Source organism: Drosophila elegans, unplaced genomic scaffold (assembly GCF_018152505.1).
Source record: "Drosophila elegans isolate 14027-0461.03 unplaced genomic scaffold, ASM1815250v1 contig_814, whole genome shotgun sequence".
Taxonomy (NCBI): domain Eukaryota; kingdom Metazoa; phylum Arthropoda; class Insecta; order Diptera; family Drosophilidae; genus Drosophila; species Drosophila elegans.
Genome location: NW_024546167.1, coordinates 12,635,921 through 12,653,887, shown reverse-complemented (window position 1 = coordinate 12,653,887; position 17,967 = coordinate 12,635,921). Strand labels below are relative to the sequence as shown.

The following is a 17,967-nucleotide window of genomic DNA, read 5'->3' as shown; positions in this document are numbered from 1 at the left end:
ATTTCGATTCCTGAAATTAAAAATGAAAAAATATTCGCATGTCAAAAACTTGTAAAATCGTTAGTTTATTTTACGCTTAAGTCAAAGATTGTAGGCACTAATTGCTGCTCTGCGTAACTATCCATTGCCGGCTGCCAATCTATAGTATAGTATAAAAATCTGCCTTCATTTTGCATTTTGTACAATTAGTGCTGCACAATTGGTTGAAGTTATTTGTTAAAATAAAGATTGAATTAAATAAATTCATATCACGGGCAACAGCATCAACGGTTAGGGGCCATGTAAATTGGGGTGCTGGCCACTTGAGTTCTGAAGGGCCTTGATCACCTCCTCCTGCAAAGTGCTGGGCGGATCTGACACAATATCCGTATGCATCGATAGGTACTTTAATTTATTCGTAACAGCTGAAGGTAAATTAAAAACAATTATATATAAAACGGCTCATTTTGTTTAAATGAAGATTGACTAACCGGGACGCAGGTCAATAAGGGAACAATGCTGATCCACCCAAAGGAAGGCCGTGCGACGCAGCTCATCCAGACTGGCGCTCGACACTGTGGACGTGTAAGAGGCAAGCAGAGGCTCCAGAATGAGACCCAACTGAAAGAACAATTTAAATTGAATTATAATTTAAAGATAGTTTATTTCCTTAGACAATTTTTTATTCTTTTTCATATGTATATATTGTGTAAAAACTTTATTTTAATTGACTGTTGAAAGGGGGACGACATAAACAATATTTAATCGTTCGCACTCGCTAAGAATTCAGTTTAAAGTAAAATATAGTTTTATGTAATTTAAATTAGATTAATTTTCATTATGTGGTCTTGTGTTATTTAAAAAGACCTTGTTTAAGCTTTCACACTGCATCTATAATCAAAACAAAATTTTCAATTTTTAAAAGGTAAATTTGTAAATGCAAACTTATCAAATATTTATTTATTATCAAATATATTTTTTAATAAAATTGCAATACCATCCAAGAACCCTACGTTTTCTGATTTACTTTTATAAGACTGTAGCACAGGGTTTATCATTTAGTAAATAACACACAATTATTGAATTTATTATTCAAACTTCTGTTTACTCAAGATTCATCGCTGATTTTGACTTCCGACTTCTAGCCTCTATAGTCAAGCTTAAAAATCAGTTTTCTACTTACAATCCAAAACTTCCAGTCGTTCATCGTGTTGTACCGCACAAAGATCTCGTACAGCTGGCGAACGTGCTCCGTGCCCTGCCTCGTTACAGGCGCCCCATTTGCAGGCAGAATGGAGTGAAGGTGCCTTTTAAAGAAAGAACAATTTAATGATTTATCAGCAGATATAATATTTCCGGATTAGCCTACGTCAGCGAGTTGTTTAGCTCGTCCCGCTCCATCCGCAGCGCCTCAATCTTGTCCTTGAGCACGTTGCGCTCCTGCCGCAGTTGCTTTATGTGGTCCGCTCCCTTCTGCAGCATGGCCGCCTTGCTCAGCTTGGCGTTGGGATTCTGCTGCAGCTGTGGGATGAGCGCGTGCAGGGTGTCGAACCCGTTCTTGATGTTGTACCGCCGCTTCTGCTCGGCGTGGATGTGGCCAGCCCGTCGCTGTGTATCCCTCGGCTGATACTTAAGGCTGGCCGTGGGCGACAGTGGCGAGTCCTGCGACTCGTGGAACGGCGAGTCCGGCGACAGGCTCAAACTGCTGCTGCCCAGGTTGGCCGTTGTCGGGCCAAAGCTGTGCATTTTGCCTCCTCCTCCTCCTCCGGGCGGACTGTGCATCGCCGGATTGATGGCCATGGGCAATGAGGCGGACTTCTTTGGTGAGTGTTGTTGTTGCGCTGCCACCGCTGGCACCGACAGCGGCGTTGTGACATTGGCATACAGGGCCGGCGAAACATTGCTGCTGTTGTTGTTGTTGTTGCTGTTGTTGCTGTTGCTGGTGTTGCTGCTGACTATGGCACTGGCGGAAGATGAGTTCGCTGGCGAGCTGTTCGCCACGGCTGTCTGCAGGCGTGAATCTAAAAGTGAAAGAAATATTTAGTCAATACACACAACTTCCTCAGGAAAAACTTACTCGAAGTGAGCAACTGAGCCAGTGTGCTATTTAGCATAGGATCGCTGGTGGCCTGCTGCATTTGCTGCGTGACCAGCAGATTGCTGCAGCTGTGCGCGCTCAATGGAGAACTTCCAGCGCCGGCTGCTGCCACCACCGACGTGTGCTGCTGGTGCATCGAATTGCTGCGCACCCGCGACTTGCCCTTCGCATGGTACTTGGGCACTGCAAAGGGTTGCTCATGGACGTGCTGCCGGCCATCGGGCAGCTTATTCAGCGATACATTCAGGGGCAAGCTGTTGGAGCGATGGATTTCTTTTGGCAATATGGTATTTGGCGACACCCAAGTGGCTGTGCTTACAGCAGTCTGCAGTTGTTGTTGCTGCTGCTGCTGCTGTTGTTGTTGCTGCTGCTGCTGTTGCTGCTGTTGCTGATGTTGCTGCAGCAAACTAGCCACGGTGGATTGCTGCGTGTTGGTAGCCTGCTGCTGGCGTGAAAGCTGCAAAAGTTGCTGAGTACTCAGTCCCAAGGGCAGCGACTGTTGCAACTGCAGTGGCTCCTGCTGCAGGTAGCCCTGTTGTTGCTGCTGCTGCTGCTGCTGCGGCAGTCGGGGCACATTGAGAAAGGTTCCCGTCGAGGCGGACTTCTTGAACTGCGGATAGGGCTTGTAGCCAATGGAGTTGTAACCGCCATCGTTCAGCAATGACAAGACATCGGCATGCAGCGGTTCCACCTTGACATTCAGTTGATGCTGCTGCTGCTGCTGCTGATAGTTGTCCGTGTAGCTGCTCATGAAACTCTGGTTATTGAAGGCGTTTGTCTGCTGCGTCGGAAAGTGTTGCTGTTGCGTGAGCTGTTGCTGCTGCTGCTGTTGCTGCTGCTGTTGCTGCTGCGGTGTCTGAAAGGCAGCCTGCAACACAACGCCGCCGACGACATGCTGTTGGTTCTTTTGCTGTTCGGCCAACATCTGCTGGTAGAGGTTCGTCTGGTGCAGCGTGGGCTGAGCCTTGTCGTAGTTGTGCGGCTCCCGCCGGAATGGACGCTGCGTGCTCTTGGCCACACGGCCATTGATCACGCACCTATTGCTGCTGCTGTTGTCGCTGGCGCCACCGACAGAGCCAAAGTGCTTGCCGCCATGCATTCGGGCGGACATGGAGTTCGGATCACCGAGAAGCTGAGAATCGTTGGCGGATTGCTGTTGCACTTGTCGCGCCACGGAGAATCGTTGCTCCACCTCGCCGTAGGACATTGTATTAATGGGCGTGTTGAGCTCCAGCATGCTGGCGTCCACATTTGCGGCACCACTGTTGCTGCTGTTGACCACATCCATTATGCTGTCATTGCAGTAGAGGGTGTGCGGAGCGCCCACAATCGCCGACAGGCAGTATTCGTCGTTCTTGAGCATTTCAGCATCGGTTCCCTCTTCCGGAACTGGTGGCAAGCGTGTGCTGGGGATTAGGTCTGTAAAATATATCAAAAAACTGTAACTACTTGAACTCTTTCATAGAAGAACTGCACAAATGCACAAACCTGAGAAGCTAATGTCGATGTCATCTAAATTCGGTTGCAGGGGCCCCAGACTGGGCTGTATGAAGTCAGCGATGCCAGCGCCGCGTGCTAATCATTGAAGAAAGTGTTATTCATGAGCTAAGCTAAGGCTATTTGTTCGGGATCACGCACCAATTTCCCGGGAATCAGGAAAAGGAAATGGAACATTTATGGCCGAGAACAAGGTGTCCGTTGTCCAATCGTCTGGCATCAAGTTCCTATCGTTTAGCGGCGACCATTCCAAAAAGTCCAACTCGCTTTTCTGCAACAGAAGTGACACATGAAAAGGGTTATCATTTAATTTTAAAAGCAAGATAGTTGCCGATTTTTTGCTAGCCACTTAAATATATTCATCGCTATCAGTCAGTATGATCGAAAATAATATTTAAAAATGTCTAAGTTCAAATATAAGCGTGTTCTTTTCTTATAAGCCCAAATATAACAGAATAAAAAGCATAGAGAAAAATGTTTGGTTCTGAAGTTCTGAAGTATAATAATAAAAATGTTATTTTGATATTAAAACCATTCCCAAATTCACATTCTCCCTGAATCCACAACTTTTATTTTGAATGCATTTCAAGAATAAGTTATCATTTATTTGTGATATTCACTTAGCGTTTCGTATGCCTATTTACAAGGTCGTACAATAAAAAGGACCCCAAGTACTAGAGCATAAAAACCAATTATCGTTTGCAATGCAAGTGACTGAAAGATAGTGAAGCACAAAACCTGGCAATTAGTTTAATTGGAATATTGATGTTTAACATGTTGATAGTTTGCCAGTTAGTTTCGTGAAATATTACCAATAGCACGTATGGGCATAATGAGTCCAAAGTTTTTGTCTTTTCTGCGCTATCAACGATATTTGGGCCTCTCGGATTTGGACTTTTCCGATTCGTTGCAAAAGTATGGGCTCCATGGTACTTGGATTTCCATGGCCACTCAGTCTCTGGTCGCTGGAGTTTTCGTGTCCGCTCTGGTGGCGGCACTGGCCGAATCCCTATACTACATGGACACCAAGTCCGAGAGCGGCAACGCGTATGACAACGCCGTGATACTGACCACCTCGGTGAGCCAGCTGCTGGCCAATTTGTGGTTCCGATCGCAGCAAGAGTCGCAGGTGACCCTGCTGAACCGCATTTGCCAGTTGGGGCGACGTTTGCAATGGGATCGGCTGGCAATGCCCCATCCCCGCCTGTTGTACCGCATCTGGCTGGCTGTGTGCCTCGGCTATGGGATCCTGATGTTCGGTTTCGGCTTCCATTGGTTCAAGGACATGCAGCTGAGCCACGTCCTCACACTTCTGGGATTTGCAGCTCGTTGCATTTTGGCCAACTTCCAATTCACCTGCTACAGCGGCATGGTGTTAGTTCTGCAAAGGCTACTGCGTGCCCAGGTGGACCAGTTGGAGAACCTGGTGTCCACCAATGCCATCTCACCGGCTAATCTAGCCTGCAGTCTGAGAGCTCACGATGAGATCCTGCTGCTTTGCCAACGGGAACTGATTGCCATCTACGGCGGAGTCTTACTCTTTCTCTTCATGTACCAGGTCATGCAGTGTGTACTAATATTCTTCGTCAGCCACTTGGAGGGATTCCATTCGGCCAGTGAAATGGGGCTCATCTTGTGTTGGCTGGTGCCCATGCTCTTCTATCTCGTCCTCCCTTTGGCCGTCAATGACGTACTTAATCAGGTGAGTGTATGTAAACGCTTTAACGTCGTTCTAATGAAAACAATTGGAAAACAATCTGGTGTCCCGACCAAGTGACACTCTCTAATCAAGGAAAACTACTTTGTGATATTAGAAAATTGGGATAATATTAAATAGGGTTTGGCTTACACATCCTATAGGTATTAAGGTGCTATTAAAAATCAATACAAAAGAACTACCAAGACTCATACGTTTCTAAGTACGAGGTATTATTATTATTATTATTATGCTTCAAGTTGTTTGCCTATTAGTCATTATCCTATATTTAGAAATGAAGTTCAAATCTGGGTAACCCACAAAAGTGGCCGTTTATCCGAGTTCATTATAGAGCTAGACACCCAATCGCAATGGACGATTTTCAGTCGGGGGAACTGTGTGCGTACTACCGCCTGTGTCGATACCTGGGCATATTCTGCATCGACTATAATCCCACCAAGAAGAGGTTCCTACTGCGGCGCAGTCTCGTCTGCTACGTGGTGCACTTTGCCCTGCAGGCCTATTTGGTCGGCTGCATAGCTGTGATAGTCATATTCTGGGGCAATTCCTTCAAGAGGGAGTTGACCCTGACGGGTAACCACTTCGATCGACTGGTGATGGTGACTGCATTGGGCATTCTGGTCATCCAGAATGCCTGGCTCATTTGGCTGCAGGCGCCGCATCTTCGGATCGTCCGGCAAATTGAATTCTATCGCCGGAAGCACTTGGCTGATGTGCGACTGCTGCTGCCCAAACGCCTACTTTGGCTAATTGTTTTCACCAATCTGGTCTACATGGCCAACTTCCTGAAGACGTGTGCGTTCGAATGGCTGACGGATCATTCGGGACTCTTTGTTGTCACCACGCTGGGATTCCCTCTGCGCTATCTAGTCACCAGTTTCACAATGGGCACATACTTTTGCATGGTGCACATTCTGCGCCTGGTGCTCAGCTGGAATCAGTCGCAAATCACTGCGATAATCGAACAATCCGCAGACATTAAGAAGAGCAGCGCCAATCTCCTACGTTTGCGGGCTTGTCTGGAGCTCCACGATCGCGTGGTGCTCCTCTGCAATGACGAGATCAGTCTCGTCTACGGATTCATCGTCTGGCTGTCGTGGATGTTCGCCTCGCTGGATGTAACTGGCGTTATCTACCTGACCATGGTGATTCAAACGAAGAAGTCGCTTTGCTTGAACTTGGTAGCAGACATTGTGTGGCTTTCACCAACTTTGATGACCTGTGCCGCTAGTTTCATGAGCAATTGCGTCGGCATTCAGGTATGTAAAAGGAACTAACTAAGTCACAAAGAAGATTATTTACTTCAATGTATCCCATAAGTTATATTTAAGGGGTTTCGACTCTTTCCTGGTATAAACTTCCTAGAAAAGACTTTAGCTTTTGTGCTCGCATTCCCTTTTTTTATACAAGTTATTTCGAGCGCTTATCACAATTGATATCTTTATCTAAACACTTATTGATTATTCAATATTCAATGGGGCGGAGAAAGCGGCGGAACCCTTGGTGTTGCCCTTTCGGCAGTTCGTGGTCATCCGCCATGACCCTCGGTGCCGAGCTGCGGGTGTATTTGCTGACGTTTAAGTGCCTCGGTCTGTTGTGCATTACACAGGAGTGCGACAGCGGCTACAGGACGTATACATCTAGAACAGATGACAAAATTTCGTTGATAGGATTGCTTTGGTCGCAATGCATTTCGCTAGTGGCTCTGGGCCATTTGGCATTTAGGCCTGGAGAATACAAGCTGCCCTTAAATGGCGATGTGGGCAATACGTATTTCTTGGCCAACTATGGATTAGCCTGCTTGACAATTGTCCTTATCCATTTGTACTTCTACGTGCGTCGTGGCAGGCTGACATCATTGATATCCCTGCTGCTGCATCATAATCGCACCGATCTAAAGAATCGCCATGAAGGAGAGTTCGTCCGGGTGTACGCAGTGTATGCCAGCCAGGTGTTGCTCAGTGCATTTGTACAGTTCAATTCCTTTGTCGACGCTGATGTTGAGCTTTGGAAGAAAGTGGTACTGAGTGCAATTTCCACCTACAGTTACATACTGATTGGTCTGGTCGTGGCCTTTCACTACTGTTTGGTACGCATCTCGGCCAGCTTGATGCTGCTCTACAACCAGGACCTGTCCCAGCTAGTGGACTGCAACCTGGTGTTGTCGGAGACCTTGTGCGTGCTACGCCTGCGACAACGCAGTCGACTGCTATGGGTTTGCAGTCGGCGAATTAGCTCCGACTTTGGACTTGTTATAGTGCTAATAATGGCCTTCCTACTCTTCTCAGCGCCAGCTGCTCCCTTCTTTCTGATAATCATCGCCTTTGAAATCGACGCTGGCAACATTGAAATGCAAACCCTATGGCATGGGCTGACCACCACGCTACTGTGGAATCTATCCACAATGGTGGCCATCCTGATGACACTACGCACCGACCTGGTGCGCAAAGAGGTGAGCTGAGAAGTCAATAACTTCTAACTTAATCTACATATGCATTAACATTTAAAATTCATAATATAAAGCCTTTCTTAGTAAATGCTATAATTTAAAAATTCATCGTTAGTATATGTATTGCTTTAAGTGAGCCAGATATATATATATCTATATTATTTACTTAACCATCTAACAATATCCCAAATTAATTCATTAAGTGTTTCTAGCCCATGATGGGCAAATATTGACCCAATGGTGTTGTTTTTATGGTTGACCAGGCAAGTCCCTGAAGAGCTCCCATCAGACAGTTGCTATAATTTTCAGTGAAAATACTTAAAATACATATGTTATTAATGCAAGTGCATTAGTAATGTGTAGCGTACTCAATGTCACGCAACGCATTTGAGGAGTTGCGGATTCAGCTGCGAACCCTTCGATGGCTGGGTGTCCTGCGGTTTAGCATCGACTTTGAGAAGTGCCAAGTGCGGTTAAGTGCCTTCGAGGAGCGCAGTGCGTGCTTGTATTTGATCGGTGTTTTCGTGGTCACCTGCAGTTTGCTCAGCTACAGCCTGTACTATCCTCATCACTTTGTGATGGGCAAACACAACAGCACCGGCAATTGCTATGCCCTGATCAATGTCAGATGTTGTGCCATATTCACACTGCTGGTCTACATTCATCTCTATGTACGACGCTATCGCTTCGCCAGTCTGTTGCAATCGATGTTGCGGTTTAACCAAATCGCAGGAAGTCGCAGTGGATCCTTAAGATTTGCAATTTCCTATTACCTGCATCTGTCTCTATTTGTGTTTTGCATGCTGAACTATGGCCACGGATACTGGGCGGCAGCCGTTCGATGGACCACAATGCCCATTTACCTGCTGCAGTATGGCTTTTCCTACCTCATTCTCGGCCAGGTGGTCGTCCTGTTCGCCGGCATTCAACAGATTCTGCTCTCGATATTGAAGCACTACAATGAGCTACTTCTCGAAAATATAAAGTCGTGCAAGGAATGCCAGAGATTTAATGAAATCTTTCGCAAATACAACCAGGTGATGTGGCTAAGCTATGTCGAGATTAATTATAGTTTCGGCTTGCTGCTACTACCAATAACCGGATTAATTCTGCTGTTAACCCCCTCGGGACCATTCTACCTGGTGTCGACCATCTTTGAAGGCCGTTTTCGGCAGACTTGGCGGTTTGCCTTTATGTCGCTAACCGCCTTATTGTGGAGCGTGCCTTGGGTGGCATTGCTTGTTCTGGCCATGGGCACCAACGATGTTCAGAAGGAGGTGAGTAGCTATCGAATGACTTTCAAAGTGATAAAACAGGAAGAAGGAAACACGCCCATTAGGGCACATGGAAAGTCTTTTTAAGCCTTTTAAAATCGTCAATACCAACAATTTACAAAAGCTTAAATCAGTTTTGTAACTACTTTAAAACCAACACGTTCTAGTTCGAAGTTTTACATTATATTTTGGTTTTTAGAAACAGAAGAAATAATATTAGTTACAATCCTTAACTAGTTTGGTGGTTTATTTGAGTATTTACCAAATTTATTTAATAGTTTTTCAAACATACAGATGTTATGTTTCGCCAGTGTATAAGAGATAGGGGTCAACGGAAGGAGTGAGGCCTAATTTAATAGGTTTCTGTGCCACCCATCAGAACTAATCAATTACCGTGAAATTATTGACATCGGGTAAATCAACAATGAAATGTGATACCCATCCGATGGATTGGTTAGTTGCCAGCGGATGTCCAACTCGTCCGCAGAATGTCGAACGTGTGCCGGGACCTACGACTGTATCTCCGACTGCTGCACCTCCTGGGTCTGATGTGCTGGCATTTCGATACGGATGGCTGTCAGCTAGTGAGCACACGCCAAAAGGAGCGCTATGCGTTGGTTTATGCGGTCTTCATTTTGGCCACTGCCACGGCATGCTTCACCTTTGCAAACCTCCAGCCGGATCGCTTTCACATACCCGTTTACAACCGGACGGGAAATTTCTATGAGACCATCATCTTTCGCAGCACTTGTCTGGTGGTGATGCTACTCTACGTAATTCTCTATGCACGGCGGCACCGGCACAGGCAATTGATTCAACATCTATTGCGATTGAATAGGCGGTGTGTGGACAGCTCCACAGATCGCCAGTTTCTGGACAACTTAATCCTGTACGGCGTGTTGTCGGCGGTCTGTTTTGGCAACTACCTGTACGGTTATAGTCGTGCCGGATTGGCTGCCATTCCTTTGGCCCTCAGCATGGTGGTCTACATCTATGCCTATCTGGTACTCTGCCTGCTCCTGGTGTTCTTTGTGTGCCTCAAGCAGATTATGGCTGCTGGTCTGGTTCATTACAACCGGCTGCTGGGCCAGGGCAAACTGGTTCCGGGTCTTCAAGGCAGACAGCAGATCCTGACAGTGTGTGGCGGTGAGCTAAACGAGTGCTTTGGCCTGCTCATGCTGCCCATTGTGGCCCTGGTGCTTCTGATGGCGCCATCGGGACCCTTCTATCTAATAAGCACCGTGCTGGAGGGCAAGTTCGCTCGTAGCCAATGGCTGACAATGCTCTTGATATCCTCCACTTGGGACACACCCTGGATGATCATGTTGGTTATCATGCTGCGCACGAATGGCATTACGGTGGAAGTGAGTTCGTTGCGGGATTGGGTTAAGAACTTAAGGTAGTATTGAAATATTATTGACACCAGACCCAAATCTCTATTTTGCAGGCAAACAAAACGGCAAAGATATTGGCCAAAGTACCTAGGACCGGAACTGGTTTGGATCGAATGGTAAGCAGATTACAAAACCATTTAAAAAATATCAATATTAACAATTCTCCCTCAGATTGAGAAATTTCTACTCAAAAACCTTCGACAACAGCCCATTCTAACAGCCTATGGCTTTTTCGCCCTGGATAAAAGCACTTTGTTTAAGGTAAAACCGTTTGAATCCATTCCATGATCTACTGCCTAATAATATTTTAATTTTATATAGCTATTTACAGCCATATTCACGTATATGGTTATTCTGGTGCAGTTCAAGGAGATGGAGATTACTACAAAGTCGGCGAACAAATTTTGATCACTTACCGAATCGTACGTTAAGCAGCCCGTAGCCTTTGATCTATAGTTTCTGCGCCATTTTCTGTATTCAGCTTTGATTACGGCTGAATGACGTTTCCAGTACTTGCCTTCAAGAACAACAGTCTGTGTGGGGTAGAAAAGAAAGATAAAGCGAGATGAGAGCGTGTATACACCGAAACCTTGTCTATTTCCTAATCAAAAGCAAATATATACTGTATGTCCTAACTTAATTATGATTAATCGTAATCTACATTCCCGCAGAGATAACCGGAGAGATGTATTATTCTTCATAACCGATTCTAATTCTCACTTTCCTTTGGAAGTACAAACTCAAAATCTGTAAAGCCAAGCTGTATTTCTACTTAAAATATCATAAAAATAATAAAGAGAACTATGTGGTAAAATGTACTACTACTAGGTTTTTAAAAAAGGTTATTACTAAACTACATTTTGGGCCTTTTTGATCGACTTTTTACAGGACTTTTGTCGCCTGTTACAAGCATTACAAGCTATCTGTAGTAATATGCAAGTTCCACGTTGTCAAACGATAAGTACATCGATTAAATGTTATGGTACTTAAATTAAATCTCAGTCTATAAATAAGAGTGCCCCGCCAATAGGTTAATGACAGCTAAAAATAACACCGAAACAGCCCCACCGCTCTTATCACGTGCAGCTGGAGAGGGTCCGGCGGAAAGAAGATGGTAGGACCACGGCAATCCCAGGGGTCCGAGGCATATCTCACCCAGGTCTTCAATGGCGCACGACAATCGCGCGACGATCACGTCGCAATCGAGTGATGTCTTCCTTGCCAGCCGCGTGAATCCACCAGCCGATGTGGGGGTGCTACTTTAGACGCTCATTGTGATAGCTAGATGAGTATATCTCTTGCAGGTAATTCTAAATTTATGATGCCCTCAAGTTTGAATGGTTCGATGTGGACTGATCAATGGCATTTCAAATAACGAGCAACTTTCAATTTTAATAAGCTAATATATTTAAGTACATCGATCAATTATAAAAACAAAAAAACTTGTCACAATCTTTGATTTTTAAATTTTAAAAACTTTGATTTGACTATTTTATAATTTAAATTATTTTAATCTTTTCATCTACTTGTTCCACTGACACGAAATGCAATTTACCATGACAACAATTAATTAAGTAAACTTTCGTATTTTTTAATAGTCGTTAGTATACACACGTCCACTTATTCAACAGGACAACCACTTGTCAGTTGATATTTAGTAGTTTTGCCAGTACTTACTTGAGGATTACTATGTATGTCAACGTCCAGCGGCGATGCGAATTGACACACCGGGGTTCTGCGCTTTTGAATGACTGCAAAAATGGAAAAAACACACAAAACACTGTTTAGTACAAAAAAAAAAAGACAGCCATAGTGATAAGATTCTAGGGAGAGATAGATAGAGATAGTAAGTTCCCCAGAGATGACAAGAGTTGTTAGCAACACGTGTGACAGTCCCAGTGGCTCTTCCCAAAAACCATTTATCTTGGAAAGCTGTGACGTAGCAGTAAGCAGTACAATTGTACAACAAAGCAATGAGCTCTTCAATCTTAACTAAATCATGTACACATTTAGGCACAAAGAGTACCGTGGAGTGAGTAAGCGCTTTAGAGGCGCTGAGATGCAATATGTATTTTAATTTCTTGGCAATGGTCTCTAAAAGTAAATTGATTAGTTGCCTTAGATGCAACATAGCCTATAACAACCAATGGCTATAATTATATATATTTTATAATTTTAGAATTTTTAATTTAAAACATTTGCTCTTAATTTTTTTTTTTATGAATAATTAATCCAAGGCTCCAGCATACTCCATTTTTTCTGCCCATTGTTTTGATAACACAACGCTCGTTTATATTTAGAAAGACGCCTCCATAACCGTCAGAATTTTTCCACACTGTGTTAGCTTGATAAAATCGTTGTCTGTCTGGGAATTTCCAAAAATATTGTCCCTAGATTTAGTTTGCCACTTTCAGCAACAGTACGATCGAAGAGATAGGAAAACAAACAGATCAAGACGGAATATGATCAAAAGTCGTGTTAAGTCATTTAAATTTGGGTTTTGCACTACCCAAGTCACGATGAAAATGCAAACGTAATGTGTGCAAATAAAAATATTAAAAATTTAATAGCTTCTGACTGTCTCCCACATGTCTATGATTCTCAAAAGCTGTCAACGACCCCCTCTCTTATTAGGACTATCTTATTGCCATAAACCGTACAGCATATATGTATGTAGATAATTGCAAAGATTAAAGTACTAATTGTGAGACAACAAGATATTTTTTTTGTTTCTTATAAATAAACATAAAATTTTCCATTTGCCTTTGTCGCCGTTCCGTTGTCGTCGACGATCTAGAAGAGCTAAGAGATAATCGCTGCTTGTAACGCTGCGCTGCCCTCCTCCCACTCGCACAAATGATGTAACGGAAAATTTTAAAACAAATATTATATCAGCAGTGGTAGCAAAATCAAAACGATTCGATTCGATTCGCTTCGCTTTTATTGAAAATTCGTCATTCGCTTTAACCTTTGACTAGGTGCTAATCAATGGGACACTTGAGACCTGCGCCACACTCCTTAAGTGCGGTAAAAAACTCCGAGCCCGTCTAGACGAGCGGTCACTGAAATGTTTTAGCAGCAACTAAAGAGGCCAGTCACCAGGCCTCACCGGGGAATCATATGTTTCTAGCTTTTTATTAAGCGCCGGCAGGCCCAAAAACAAAATTTAATGGCATACAAATGAAATGACAATGGCCGGCGGTCCAGACTTTGATAAGGGACGACGGTACGGCCGACCGACCGACCGACCGACCGACCGACCAGACCATGATAAGAGGCCCGGAAAGTCGACAATGCCCGCCTGGCAACGTTAAGTCACCCAGTCGTACGACCAGCCATCCATCCACCCATCCACCCATTCAGCCAGACAGTTGACAACTTTCAGCCAACAATCGCCGAAAAGTAGTTCATCTGCTCCAGCAGCAACAATTGTGCTTAAAAAAGCTTCTCTGGCCCTCTGATTCATTCTCAATTGTTTTTGGTTGGCGAGGCTTTCGGTCGTGTCGCGCTTTTCAAGGAAATAGACATCAAATTGGTTTATAATTTGTTTTGAACATTTTACCAATGCCTATCGCGGTCAATCGCGGGCCGTCCCAATGCCAACAGCATGTGGAAAACTTTTACCATGTGAAATCTCAACAGCCCTTTGCTAAACTAACAATACGCGGTCTTATCGGATTTTGTGTACAGTAGAACATGTTGATTAGATTTTTGGGAATATCTCAACAATTTTAATTTTAATTTCATTTAATATTTAATTAGAAGTATCTGCTACAGTTTTAAATTGAGGGACAGATCTCCCTAGTTCGTGTCATACTCCTGACATAGCCATTAAAAGTAAAGAAAAATATAAACCCATTTAATTTTTAAGGTCAATCCCCCACATTTTGTCTTCGAACAACGTAAACAAAGAATGGAGCTTAGCAATGAAGCTTATGTGCCTTAGGAGTACTTTTTTTTTTTAAAGCCAAGAACATTACTCACATTGCATATGCCAGCAGCGCCAGATGACATTGTTAAGACGAATTTTGTCTTTCCAACGTAGTCGAACTCCTTTGAAATGATTCCATTTGGGCGAGGTGAGTTTTTGACTGCAAATAAAAAAGTTGCATTACAAAAACAATTGGCGAAATGTTAAGATAGAAATATCTGATATTGAACAAGGGAAATTTATGAATTGTATCAGGGTTTATCTTCATCAAATACCTCTATTTTGATATCTGTCGGTTTGTCAATATTATCATTATATAATAAACAAATCGATTTGTTTATAAATATTAAAGCTGTAAGCAGATTGCGGTCTAAAAATAGACGGACCCCTAACCCCAACCAGCTGCTATCTCTGTAAAATCTGCCTATATATACACAACTATGTATCATATATATTGTCGCAATCCCGCTTTCCTAATTAACCCAGTGAAGTAGATTAGGTAGCATATTGTACTCGACTAAAAACAACTAATGAATACATATCAGTGGGAATAGTAAACAACAAGCCAACTTTACTTGATACTCGATATGTTGTCAGTGCTGATTTATTATTGTTATTGTTTTTATTATCGCTAGCTGATGATTCAGTAAGAATTATTAAACAAACATCAGGTAAATTCCGGACATTTGTTACTGTTCTCGATCAGAACCCTTGATATGAGAACTAATTAGCACAACCCAGCTCTCGAAAGCAGTTTAGCAACTTTCCCATGTGGGGGTGGCCCCCTCACTGAAGAACTATGATATCGCTTTATCTAGTGACGTAGTTGTTTGGCCATGAATAACTTCCCGTATTTGCCATTTATTGACACAGATCCAGTTTATCGCACTCATCGGGAATTTGTTTAGCTTCTACAAGAGAAGCTATTAGTCTGGTTTAGTCTATTAGTCTTTAGTCTGGTTTTAAATTTAACCGCAGCTGGGAAAAAAGAGTTTTTTGCTACTATGACCCCTTAAAACAAATACGTTTATACCAAACAAAACGTAATAAGCAAAACACATTGCAATTTCTATATTTTAAAGGCGAATATTACCCCGCAGCGCAATACAACAATTAGCAAAATAAATTATAACGGACCTGTATAAAAGTCGCATATGAATTATTGTGACTGATAAGACTCTAAAACAAAACAATACGTTAAACCAAAACAGAGATTGGCGGGGCAATATAGGGTTAAAAATAGATCGAACAGACGAACGTGCTGAATGAACGGTGATGACTAAAAATCCCCAAAATGAATACTTTCCAGGAAGCAACAAAAATCTTACAACCGTAAAATGTTACTTGTTCAAGAATAAATTATTAGTTAATGTTTTGTCAGAACTCCTGTTTTAGAAGACAATTATTATTTAATCTATGTACACCTTAAGGAAAATACAAACTTCTTTTTCGTCAGCGAATTAATTGTAAGCTATTTGCTCAATCATTGCATTTATTTTCCCGCCACATAACTGGTCAGTCGGTTATCCCCCTTTTCGTACAGGTAAATGTTGCTGGCGACTTGAGAAATGCGCGCTTTGGAATCATTCTGATATCGCTGTGGCAACATTTTGATATTTTTTTCATGATTATTGCGCTGGCGTTTGCAGAAATGGGAGAAGCACCACCACCCATAAAGAGGGGGGCTATGCAGGGTGGAGAAGGCGGTGGAGGTGGTGGACGGACAAGCGCGATTGAGGCAAAGTTGGGTCCAAAGTAACCCGAGCAGCGACGTCGCGTCGCAACATGTGCCGCGATTATGCGACCGAAGCGGTCCAAGCTTTTGGTTTGCTGGATTTTCGTTGGCCAGTTTTCGGCGTTATCACGCTCTAAACGCGTGACCAAGCGGGAAACTATATTTCATATTGGTTTGGTGTTGTGTTCGTTGCTCTTTGTTATACGGGTCTGCAACTCACCTGTAGGCCAGATTCATGCACTTGAAGAGCTTGGTGAGGGAGGTCTCGATCTCCAAATGGGAGGTGACCATGCTCATGCTGTTCTCGTCGCCCTCCTGGTCCATTGGACTGAAGTTGGAAACCGTCTGGGGCACATAGAGCTGCACATCGCGACATGTGTTGGCCGGCTCGCCCGGCTTGCTAAGATCGGGATCCTCGGGATCGAGCATCTTCACTTCGCTATCGTCCTCGAGGTCGTCCTGCGCCTCCTCGGCCTCGAAGTGTGAGACCATGAACTGGCCAGAGTGGATTGATTCCCGTTCCGCTGCAGTGGATTCGGCAGATCCTCCTCCTGCTGCAGATCCATACTGCAAGTGCGGAAAGCTCTGGGGCAACTGTTGCTGATGTTGCTGCTGTTGCGGCTGCTGCAATTGGGGCAGCTGGTGCAGCTGATGCTGCTGCTGGTGGTGGGGAAACATTTGGCTTGTGCGTTGATATCCCTCGTATTTATTCAGCATCATTTTCACCAGGTGCCGCCGTGGAGATGTCTATGCAAATATTTCACTCTTGAGCTGGAAACATTTATTTCGATGGCGACAAGGGGCACATTTAATGGTTTTTTAATGTCTCTGCCGTAGCTGTGGTAGTTAAATGCTGGCCATTCTTTTGAATTGTTGGGTATTTTCCATCGCTCTGTAAATGGTATCGCGGTTCAAATGAGATGTTAGCTATTGAGATTGGTATTTCGTGTTTAGCGCATTTAATAACACTCCCGAGATCTGGTATCTTAATTAAATTGCTAACTAAAGAGCTTCATTTATGGGAAATCTTTGATTTGTTTACTTCAACGACACCTGCCCGATTGGCGCTTTTTTTACGGAGCGGTTTGAAGCTTCTCTAATGGCACACACGCCCCGCTTTTGCCGTTATATGCGTCACAAAGCACAATAATAACAATAATCGCGTACACACACGCGCGCAAAAGTGGGAGGTGGTGGTGGTGTGGGGTATCTACGTCAGAGCGAGACGTCAGTAGAGGAAACGCAACTGTTAGAACGAAAAACGCACGCGGATCGGAGGGCGGATAATGGGACTTGCAGAAGGCAGCGCAGAACGAGCGGTTTCAGTCCACAAACGGAACTGATCGAAGAACGAAGCTGCGAGTACCGCAAAACCTGTGCGCCAAAACATTGAACAGCTGACGCGCTTTCCTCTCTCTGTCTCTCTCTCTCTCTCTTGTTCTCTCTCGCTGCTTATCAGCTTGAGAATTATAAGTTCTTATACATATACGATTATAGAGAGATGCCAGTGTTATTCTCCTTCTTCCCGCTCCCTCTGTCTATCGATTGCATTTGACCTTGCCACCCAGGTGATGCACTTGCACTCCTACGAGTAGCTTTGCGTTTGCACTTTTGACCTCTGTGCTCCGTTTCTGCTATTTTCCCTGCCCACTCACACGCATGCACGTACACGCACACACGCGCGCTTTGCGTTGGGGGCACATCTGCAGCTGCCCCCAAAAGCAAAAAGCTAAAAAACCGAGCTGCCCACACGACGAATTCGCAAACGACGACGCACACACGCGCACTTGTAAAGCTGATACGTAGTTAAATTACAATTTAGCACACATTAACTTAATGCGAGGAGCGAGCCCTCGCCCTCCCACCAGGGTTGTCAAGCGATCGGTGGATGTG

General features: G+C 44.1%; 4 protein-coding genes across 9 annotated transcripts; 3 read left to right on the top strand and 1 right to left on the bottom strand.

The window, feature by feature from the left end:
• Nucleotides 1–46: 46 nt before the first annotated feature.
• On the bottom strand, nucleotides 47–17,963 carry LOC108138853. Of its 5 annotated transcripts, none has more exons than XM_017261372.2 (12): nucleotides 17,902–17,963; nucleotides 16,295–16,966; nucleotides 14,393–14,499; nucleotides 12,086–12,159; nucleotides 10,825–10,941; nucleotides 3,716–3,845; nucleotides 3,566–3,652; nucleotides 2,057–3,496; nucleotides 1,349–2,000; nucleotides 1,163–1,286; nucleotides 471–600; nucleotides 47–404 (listed from the first exon to the last, which is right to left on the bottom strand). In XM_017261372.2, the coding sequence occupies exons 2-12, from the start codon at nucleotides 16,792–16,794 to the stop codon at nucleotides 271–273; spliced, it is 3,495 nt and encodes a 1,164-aa protein (XP_017116861.1). In that variant the 5' UTR covers nucleotides 16,795–16,966; nucleotides 17,902–17,963; the 3' UTR covers nucleotides 47–270. The 5 variants fall into 5 exon arrangements, with proteins under 5 accessions (XP_017116861.1, XP_017116860.1, XP_017116859.1 ...); XM_017261371.2 differs by having other exon boundaries at nucleotides 17,890–17,955; XM_017261370.2 differs by lacking the exon at nucleotides 17,902–17,963 and adding an exon at nucleotides 17,730–17,862.
• LOC108138857 (gustatory and pheromone receptor 39a-like) lies at nucleotides 4,260–5,351 on the top strand. The gene has a single exon (XM_017261377.2). It carries the CDS (start codon nucleotides 4,398–4,400, stop codon nucleotides 5,349–5,351), a length of 954 nt encoding a protein of 317 aa, XP_017116866.1. The 5' UTR covers nucleotides 4,260–4,397.
• On the top strand, nucleotides 5,600–10,816 carry LOC108138854 (gustatory and pheromone receptor 39a). Of its 2 annotated transcripts, none has more exons than XM_017261375.1 (4): nucleotides 5,600–6,550; nucleotides 10,462–10,524; nucleotides 10,580–10,669; nucleotides 10,730–10,816. In XM_017261375.1, the coding sequence occupies exons 1-4, from the start codon at nucleotides 5,642–5,644 to the stop codon at nucleotides 10,814–10,816; spliced, it is 1,149 nt and encodes a 382-aa protein (XP_017116864.1). In that variant the 5' UTR covers nucleotides 5,600–5,641. The 2 variants fall into 2 exon arrangements, with proteins under 2 accessions (XP_017116864.1, XP_017116863.1); XM_017261374.2 differs by lacking the exon at nucleotides 5,600–6,550 and adding an exon at nucleotides 9,503–10,378.
• On the top strand, nucleotides 8,099–9,123 carry LOC108138856 (gustatory and pheromone receptor 39a-like). The gene has a single exon (XM_017261376.2). It carries the CDS (start codon nucleotides 8,112–8,114, stop codon nucleotides 9,099–9,101), a length of 990 nt encoding a protein of 329 aa, XP_017116865.1. The 5' UTR covers nucleotides 8,099–8,111; the 3' UTR covers nucleotides 9,102–9,123.
• Nucleotides 17,964–17,967: the final 4 nt, after the last annotated feature.